The 10,126-nt window shown below is 46.1% G+C and overlaps 1 protein-coding gene across 1 annotated transcript in view; it reads right to left on the minus strand.

Annotated features, from left to right (window-relative positions):
- Window positions 1-1,335, minus strand: part of SUCLG1 (succinate-CoA ligase GDP/ADP-forming subunit alpha) — a 44,717-nt gene extending 43,382 nt beyond the window's left edge. The window contains exon 1 of the mRNA XM_020969489.2: window positions 1,130-1,335. Coding sequence (XP_020825148.1) covers window positions 1,130-1,238 — 109 coding nt within the window. The 5' untranslated portion in view covers window positions 1,239-1,335. The remainder of the gene's footprint in view (window positions 1-1,129) is intronic.
- Window positions 1,336-10,126: the final 8,791 nt, after the last annotated feature.

A 10,126-nucleotide genomic window follows, 5' to 3' on the forward strand; every position in this document is an offset into this window, starting at 1 on the left:
CTGGTCCAAACTCCCTAACTCTAAGCCTTCTTTCCTCCTAGACAACTCTGTTCTAGGTTTTCACACCCCTGCTCTCTCCTGGCCCTCCTCCTCCCCCTCCCCCCTTTGCTAGATCTTTGCCCAGCGTGTGGCATCCCCCAAGGCCCTCTTCTCTTCTCCCCTACGTTTGAAGATTTTATCAGCTCCCACAGATTCAATTTTTATCTCTATTCAGATGGTCCTCAGATCGATTTATCCAGCACTAACTCTTTTCTCCACCTCCAGTCCCGTTATCTTCAAGGGTCTATTGAACATCCCACAGACATCTTAAAATGAACATGTCAAAAACTGAACTCCTTGTCTTTCCCTGAAAACCTTCCCCTCTTCCTAACTTCCCTATTACTGCTAAGGGTACCAACAACCCCCCCCATCACCCTGGCTGGAAATGGAGCTGTCATCACCCACCCTCCACACCCAGTCTGAGGCCAAGTCCTGGGGAGTCTACCTTTGCAGCACCCTCTCACACACACACTCCTTTCCTTCCTCGAACCCGGGACCACCGCGGGGCAGGCCCTCTTGGGCTCGTGCACCAGCAGTCTGGGTGGTCTCCCTACCTCAAGCCTCTGTGCAGCCCGGTCCCAGTAGACATTCCTAAAGCCCAGGTGGATTGCCTCCTAGGGATCCCGTCTACGGTGGGTTTGCCCACAGTAGTTTGCAGACGGTCTTCCCAGTGGGACTGCAAGCTCCCCAAGGGCAGGGCCTACCTTCTGCCTTCCGCAGGGCTTGGCCGACCGGGGGCACACAGGAGGGGCTTAACGTGGCTCAAGGCCCCCCCCTCCCTCCAGCACCCGCCCCGGATGCAGGATCCCCCCACGCCCCTCCCTTCTCGTTACATGCAGGCGGAAGGGTTCCCCAAAGCTCCCTAAACCGGAGACCCGCGTGCCCCACGGGCCTTTCCCCGAGGGGGCCCAGCGCCCGACGCCCCGCCCCCTTCCCCTCCAGCTCCGTGGCCGCCTCCGCCTCCGCCTCCTCGGGCCTCGGGCCTAGGCGCCCCCGCAGGATGAGGCCTGGGCTCCCCGGGCCGGCCGGCAGGGCACAAAGGGGGCCGCGGGGCCCCGGGCGCGGGCAGAGGAAGAAGGCTCGCACTCACGGAGGAAGGAGCGCGCCAGGCGGCCGGCAGCGGCGGCGAGGCCCGCACAGCCCGAAGTCATGATTGCGGCAAAAGCGGCTCCAGCAGAGGCTCGGGCGGCTCCGGTCATTCGCCAATGACATCTGCAGGACCCTGGAGGGGGCCTCGCCGCGGCCGGCCCAGGAGCGAAGGTGGCCGCGACAGACGCCGAAACAAACACGCCCGAGAAGGCCGCTTACGGGCCTGCAGACGGCGAAAGTGGAGATTAAGTGACGTTCAGAGACTGAGAGAGAAATTCTGAGCTGCACACCTCCCCTGGAGCCGAGATCCGCTCCATATCTTCCCGCAGGCGAATGGAGAACAGCCTCCTGCGAAGGGAGTGGAGGATGTAGCAAGAAAGGGCAGTGCGTGGCTTCATGGGAAATGTAGTTTGGTACCTAGGGGGCGTGGCAAAGGGAATGTGGGAAAGCCAATGGGCAGAGGGAGAGGACAGAGGAGAGCCCTGGAGCCGGAAGAGAGAGCTAGGAAAGGAGCCCTTTGGGACGGAGTGTCAACTCTGTTCAGCCTCATTTCAGTTCAGATCATCCTTCATATAACATCCAGCTTTTCTGTCTATCCAACGCTGCCAGCCAGTATGAAGATGGTGATACAGTAATAGGCATGGGCACTCTGAGGTTTGCAAAGCACTTTGCACATGGTATCCCACTTGATGCTCAGAACAACCCAGGGAAAGACCTGCTGTTATTGTCCCATTTTGCAGATGAGGAAACTGAGGCAGACAGAGGTTGAGTGACTTGCCCTGGGTCACACAGCTAGTAAATATCTGAGGACAGATTTGAACTGGGCTGTCCTGACTCCAGATCCAGTCCTCTGTCCGCTTTAGCCACTTAATAAAATTAATAACAATAATCGTATGTATGGAGTACTTTAAAGGTTACAAAGTACTTTATAAATATTATCTGATCTTCATAATAACCCTGGGAGGTAAGTGCTATTATTTTCTCTACTTTACAGATGAGAAAACTGAGGCTGAGAAAAGTAGAGAAGCAGCATATCACAGAGTAGAATGAGGAACTTGAAATCAGAAAGCCCTGGGTTCAGATTCTGCCCCAGTCACTTACTAGCTGTGTGAACCTGAGCAGGTTATAGCTTACTGATTGGGGCTAGAAGAAACCTCAGAGGTCATCTAATCCAAATCTTTCATTTTACAGAAGAAGAAACTGAGGCTGAGAGTTGGCAGCAGCTTGGCATAGTAGATACAATGCTCAGCTGGGAGATCTAGGTTCTATAGCTGTGTGACTGTAGATGTCTCTTAATTACTCTCAGCCCCGGTTCCCTCATCTGTAAAAAGAAGGGGGTGACCTAGGCCTCAAGTGCAGCCTCAAGGCCCCTTGTGGCCACGGGTACCCCACCCTTGGACTAGATCTTCTCCCTCCAGTTCTAAATAAAAAATCCTATTGACAGGGGTATAGACCCTGGAACCCCAACTCCCCAGCTCTCCTCAGGCATCGTCCCAGTAATCCTCTCAACTGGCCTTTCCTTGTGGCCTAGCCCAGTCTCCCAGTTCTGTTACCTCTGACCCAGCCCAACCTTCTTTGTCTGTTACCCACAGTCACCTCCAATCGCCCCTGGTCACTTCCCACCCTTAATTCTACCCAGATTCCATTCTCCCTTGGCCAAGAGGTCCAGGTCCTTGGCATTCTCTGTTACCTCCCAGTCACCCCAGACCACTTGGCCATTCCTAGATCCCTCCCACAGTCTTTCTGTAAATAAAATCCATCTTGGCCTCCATTAAGGTGCTCAGATTCAATCTGGCCCACTTGCATTAGCAATACAAATGCTTAGATTCCTTAAGAGTCTGGCCAATATGGAGGATTTTTAGAATCACGCCCATCTTGAACAGTGTTCTAATAAATCTTGCCTTTGTCTGAAAGAAGGCTTGGGTCGAATTCATTCTGGCAGGACCTGCATGTCGCTATTTTGGGGTCCCAAAATCCCTAAACCTCAACATTATGTCTTGCCAAGGGTCACTAGAGCTAGAAAGTGACTGAGACAGGATTTGGACTGAGGTCCTTCTGAGTCCAGCACTTGCTAAGGGCTAGGCAGGGGAACACGAAAAATGACAAAAAAAATAAAATAAAATGAAACAACTTTGTCTTTAGGGAGCTTATATTCTACTAAACTAAAGAATCCCCAGTCAAATGTCATTTAACTTGCCTGTGCATCAGTTTCCTCCTCTACAAAATGGGAGCTAGAATACTTGTCTGTACATCCATTTCCTCCTCTACAAAATGGGGGTTAGAATCCCTACCACACTTGCTTGCTTAAGAGATTGTCTCGAAGATGTACCATCAGGATATGACAGAATTCACTTAGAACTGGAAAGTGCTAAGAGATCATGAAGCCCAGCTCGCTGGTTTTACAGAAAAGGAAACTGAGGCTCAGAGAGGAGAAGTAGCTTGCCAACGGTCACATAAGAAGTAAGGAACAGAAGTGGTGTCAAAGCACAGGATGTGAAAGCTCTGAAAAGTGAAAGCACTGTGGAAGGCATTTTACTCCTTCCAGAGATTTAGCCCACAGAAGAGAAAATGTTAAGGGGAAAATGATGGCGGCTTTCAAATGTTTGAAGGACTCTCCTACAGGAGAGGGATTCGCTTTGTTCTGCTTGGCCCCAGAAGGCCGAACCATGGCAGATTTGGGCCTGATGTCAGGAACATCATTCTTAACCATGAGAGCTGTCGCAAAGTGGCATGGTCTTCCTGGAGAGATGGTGAGTTCCCCGCCTCTGAGCTTTCTAAGCACAGGTATTTTGCTTATTTGTACTCCCCCAGGGATGTCTAAGATGGGCTTTTGTCCAGGGGAGTTATCTCTTCTGTGAAAGTCTACTTGCCCCCTTGGCAGTCAGGAAGACAGGGCATAACAAGGTCATTGCTTCCAAGACTTCAGTCTCAGGATAAGATGTCCCCAGGCTTCTTTAATTTAACATAAGAGCCCTATGGGGCAGGTAGGTGGCACAGTGGTTAGAGTGCTGGGTCTGGAGTCAGGAAGACTCATCTTCCTGAGTTCAAATGCAGCCTCAGACACTTATTAGCTGTATGACCCTAGGCAAGTCACTTAACCCTGTTTGCCTCAGTTTCCTCATCTGTAAAATGATCTGGAGAGGAATGGCAAACCACTTCAGTATCTTTGCCAACAAAACCCCAAAATCCCAATGTTGCCCTGAAGCCAACTTAACTTGTCTTCTTGAGTTGCCGTATTTTCCAGAAACACATGCACATTCATTTCTCTTATAATAAATCTAGTTGCAATGCATGTCTCGTGGATTTATGACTATTTATTTATTTATTTAGGTCAACAGGGGTCTCATGGACTTATGACTATTTATTTAGGTCAACAAGAGTCACAAAGAGTCAGATCAAACTGAAAAAGGACTGAACAACAGTAATAAGAATGTAAGAATCCACAGGGAGTGTTCACCACCTAGGAATTAGCAAATTCCAGGGGCAGATAAGATTCTGGGAGACCCAGCAAAGAAGCAAACACACAAGCAGAAGGCAATCTGAATCCTGCTGATACAGCAGCAGTTGCTCCATCCAGCAGAACCACCCAGGTGTCAATAAATAACTCCCTCAGTACAAAGGGCATTTGGTGAAAGATCCTGAATGGGATGTCCCAGTGAAGACTCCTCAGTGTAATTAAGATTTGGGATAAGGCTGACTGGGATGAGGGGTCCCGTGAAAACTTCTTAGAAGAATAAATAGAAATTGTATTAGACTCAAGGCAGGCATAGCAGCCCAACAGGGCTAAGTTTCGATTTACTAGAAATCACCTGATTTATGGGAATTCAACCCCAAGTATCCCCCCCTCCTTATGCCATTGTTCAGTAGTTGAAGTTTGCCAAGCCTGAAACTCCTGAAGAAGCCCCCCCCCGTATTTTGTTGATGCACCTGTTGCTATATATCGGTCATGGTGACCTGGCTATACAGTACAGTGTCTAGCTTGACTGCACATCTTTAATTGCTTCTTTGGTGTTACTTCAGCAAACTAAGAAATACAGATATGTATATTGTGTTTATTGTTTTGTTTTCAGCTTCTGTGGTACATTGGCCAGTTGGTAGGAGGGGGGAATTTGCCCATTAGGGCTATTTAATCTGGTTCTTAGCTCTTGTGCTCTGTCTTCTTTCATCAGAGCATACTGGTGGAGGGACACCCAAATCGCAAGATTTGAAACAATAATAATAATAATAAATTGACTTTCTGTTTCTCCTTGGATACCTCTGTGTATTTTTTTAATTTTAGTGGCATCCCACACAATCCCAATATTCTGGGAGCTCCTGACTTTTTTGTTATAGCTTTTTCATTTCCATGCCATCTTCAGATTTGGTGAACAAAGACGAAACAAGAGAGACAAAAGCATGTTTCTATTAGGTTAGCCTTCAGGGATGAGGACAGAAAATTCCTCCTTACATTTCACTGTTGTCTCTCGTGGCCAAAACAAATTTTTCTTAAACAGTTGTGGAAACAGATTGAATTCAATGGACCATTGCCTGATACATAGCTTGCTAGAGGCAGGGTAACTCAAGGAAATGAGAGACATTGATTGGCATAGGACCACCCAGCATGGTGTGACCAAAATAAAGAAGGTGATATGTTCTATGAGCAAAGCAGAACTGCACTAGCCTAAAGGAGGGGACGGAGGGGAAGAAAATTTAGGACTCAAAATCTTATGGAAGTGAATGTTGAAAACTAAAAATTAATTAATTAATTTTAAAAAAGAAGTCTCCCAAGACCAAAAGAAAGATGACACAAACAGGAGGCAATCCATTTCCAAAAATAGGATTGCTTGAGAAGCTGTGCCTTTACAGGATGATTCCAGGGGAGAGAGGAGGTCAGGGAAGGAAAGGCACAGGAGCCTGCTGGTAAATGTTTAACAATCTCAAAAAAAAAAAAAGCTTTATGCAAGACACGCTTTTTAAGTTTAATCTACATCATCAATATTTTCTTTAAATCTATCCAATTAACGTATAACTCCTGTCCCAAAGAGAGTGTGAAACTCTCATCATTGATGGAGATCAATGTCCTGCCCTTCATGACAGATAGGGTAGAATTGCTGAGATGGAGAGAGAAAAGAGCTCTTATACCTTCTTTGAGTCTTTAAGTGGCTGAATCTCTGAACTTTGGGCACTTTGGGCTTTCAGAGAGAGAATAGAAGACATCAAGTCCACTTCATGCTGCTGAAGGAAAAGACGGGGAAGACATGAGAGGAGCTGGCAGTCTCCATCATGTCCCTGTCCCCAGCTATCTACACTAGAATCTTTGGGGAACTTCCCCTTGGGAGAGATCAAGGATTCTCCCTCTTGGTTGGGTTGAGTTACCTCCCTCCCAATGGGAGAGCTCCTTCATTCTATATGGTTTGGTATATATCCTCCTGTTATAGTTTCTCTGACTTCTGTTTTGCAACAGATTGGAATAAATGAGTCTTCTTGGCTAAGTGCTATATGTGCTCATTGTAGAACCGTATCTGGTGGGAAAGAGGTCAAGCTTTGGATATAGAGCTTGAGGTCCTGCCCCCCCCCAATAATGAAACAGTGACCAGAAGTTGGCTTGACCCTGAAAACCTCATGCCTTAGACTTATAATATTGAAGGGATTTGATAAATGTAAGTCTAGCCAGGAGAGTAACCCCTGAATCTGAGGACAGCAGATCAGCCAAGCTTCTGTTGACCCTTGGATAGTGGAGAAGGATCTAGAGATGTTTATTCTGCCTCTCTTTGAGCCACATGTTGACACCTTACATGTGGGGGTGCAGTCCTTCAAAACACATGGGCCTTAGCTACAAATAAATTATCAACCAAGTCTGGATTTGTAGCTTTGCTAATTGAAGAGGTAGATTAGCTGGCTCCAGCATAGCCCCTATGTCCTCCAAAGCTCAGAGAGCGCCTTCCCAAGATGATCCAGTCCATTTGAGGATCACTCTAATGGTTGGGGGGGTTCTTTACATCAAGACTAAATCTGCCTTTTTGTACCTTTTCCCCACTGCTCTTAGCTCCTCCTTCTGTGACCAATCAGAATAATTCTAAACATCCTTCCAGGTCATAGACTTTCAAAAATCCATGATCATTCATTATGGCTTCCCTTAAGTCTCTGTCCCAGGTACTAGGTATGAATCCTTCACCATCGTGGCACCTAATGCTGGCCCTTGGACCTGCTCTATTCTGTAAGCTTCTTTGTGGTACAGTGGGCCTGCAGTCAGCAAGACCTGAGTTCAAACCTAGCCACAGACACTTACTAGCTGTTTTCTCAACTGTAAAATGGGGATAATAATAGCATCTACCTCCCAGGGTTGTTGCAGAGATCAAATGAGATAATTGTAAAAAGTGCTTAGCACAATGCCTTGCACACAGTAGGAGCTATATAAATGGTTATTCCCCTCCTGCTTCCCAATGTCCTTCTTAAACAATGGTGCCAAGAACTGAATACAGTATCCTGGATGTGGTCTAACCAGGGCAGGTGGAAGGGACCATGACCTCCTTCTTCCTGGATACTTGACCTGTCTTAACATAGTCCAAGATAGCATTAACATGCTAATCATGTATAATGACATCTGAGGCAACTTAGCAGAGTGGATGGGAACCAGCTGTGGAATCTGGGGTTCCATGGGGATCTGAGTCCTGTCTCTAACATATGCTATCAGGTCACTTGACTTCTCAGGAGGTGTCAGCTTCGAGTGAAATGTTTGTCATGAGTACATTTTTGTTTGTTTCTTTGGAGAGCTATTTGTTAAAACTTATCCATACATCCTTGAACACATTACTCCACGGTCTCATGGCTCCATCCACTTTGATAGCATAGGGAAATGTCTCCCCAAAGCCCTTCCAGTTTACAATAGCTGGACTACAGTACATTACCCTTTTTACAATCCTAACTATATACAATCTCCACTAATAGTAATGGGAGGAAGGGGCAGCTAGGTGGCGCAGTGGATAGAAAATCAGCCCTGGATTCAGAAGGACCTGAGTTCAAATATGGCCTCAGACACATAACACTTACTAGCTGTGTGACCCTGGGCAAGTCACTTAACCCCACTGCCTAGCCAAAAAAAAAAAAATAGTAATGGGAGGCTTACTTTTTCACTGGGTGCTGACAGTTACCTCTTATGTAGACTCTAAGATTTGAAAGGTATTTTATCTGTATTGTTTCACGAGATCTTCACTACATTCCATTGAGGTAGCTGCAATTTTCCCACTTTTACAGCTGAGGAAACTAAGGTTCAGAGAGGTTAAGTTACCTGCTCATGGTCACACATCTAACAAGTGTCCATGTCCTGTACTCTATCCACTACCCTAGGGATAGTCCTGTTGGAAAGTATTAGTAAGAAGTCAAAAGAATGTCATACCCAATTATAAGCACAGTATGCTTAGGGAAACAGCGTTGGGCTGAGAGCTAATCACTCAATAACTAGTTAGATTACCTTTGGGCAAGTTACTTCTTGGAGTCTCGGTTTCCTCAGTCATAAAATGAGAGGGTGGTTCTAGATTGATGGTGTCCAACTCAAATAGAAACAGGAGTCACCAACCCATACATAAGGATCTTTAATGAGCCATATATTGACTTGGCTTTAAAACATAGTATCATCTCTGTTTTATTATCTTTATTCTTATTTATCTTGTTAAATATTTCTCAATTACATTTTAATCTATTTCTCGGCACACTCTGGAGTGTAATGGAGCACATGCTTGACATCCCTGGACTACATGCCTTCTAAGGCTCCTTCCAGGTTGAAAAGTCAAATGTAATCTTTCATAGTCCAGTAATGAATTGCCTTATCTTGGGACTGGTTAATGATTCCCTGGTTCCTCTTCTTTATTGCCTGCCCCTTTCCAAGAGTACGTGGCAGCTGTTCTATCCAGTAGCCAAAGAAATGTGGGTGCTCCCCTCACTTTAGGTGCAGAAGAACAAAGTGATTAAAGTTTAAAAGGACCGTTTGCCAGATATTGTGAAGGAAAGTAAACAAGAGTCTGCCATCTGCTTGGTTCTCTGGACTCGTGGGTTTGAGGAGAGCTTTAGAGGAAAAAGGCTGGGAGGTGCCTGAGAGAGCTGCTTCCAACTGCGGCTCTTTGCTGTTCCTAGGAACTCTTGCATAGATGAAAAGAGAGTCTGGATACCTGAGGCATAATTCTGTCTTCACTACTAATTGGTTACTTAACTCTAAGCAAGCCATTCATTCACCTTTCCAGGCAATTAACTGGTCAATCAACCAGCAACTTATCTAGATGCCCAATGTGGGTGAGACCTTGTGCTAGGTGCTGGAGGTACAAATAAAAAAGTGAAACAATCTCTGCCCTCATGTTCTAGTGTCTTACATCCACAGTGCCTCAGTTTTCTCATCTGTCAAATGGGGCAACAACCCTTGTTCTTTCCACTTACAGGCATGTTCTGAGGATACATTGAGGTGAGGAATGTGACAGGCCTTTCGTGCTTGGCCCTGTGCTGTCTAACACTTTAATGCTTAAGAAAGGGCAAGCTTAACTCGCCCAGGCCTTCAAGATAGCTAATGTGGAAGTATATTTTGCATGACTTCACATGTATATGGGTATCAAATTGTTTACCTTCTCAAAGGGTAGGGGACAAATTGAGGGAAGGAGAGAATTTGGAACTTAAAATAAGAAAAATGAACGCTAAAAAAATGTAAAGTTATGTACGTTTTTGTCCCTGGTGTTAATGAAAGATATGGGGGCAGCTAGGTGGCACAGTGGATAAAGCTCCAGTCTTGGAGTCAGGAGGACCTGAGTTCAAATCGGGCCCCAGACACTTGACACTTACTAGCTGTATGACCCTGGGCAAGTCACTTAACCCCAATTGCCTCACCAAAAAATTAAAAAAAAAAAGAAAGAAAGAAAGATATGGCGGTGGAAACTTGGTACCTGAGCATGTGGAATTCTGAAGAGGAAAGGCTAAATAGAGAGTGTGATTCAGAAGGAGAAAGCTGGTAGGGAGCCTAGAAAGAGTGAGTACAGAG

This window comes from Phascolarctos cinereus, unplaced genomic scaffold (genome assembly GCF_003287225.1).
Source record: "Phascolarctos cinereus isolate Bilbo 61053 unplaced genomic scaffold, phaCin_HiC Scaffold_2;HRSCAF=192, whole genome shotgun sequence".
In the NCBI taxonomy this organism is placed as follows: Eukaryota; Metazoa; Chordata; class Mammalia; order Diprotodontia; family Phascolarctidae; genus Phascolarctos; species Phascolarctos cinereus.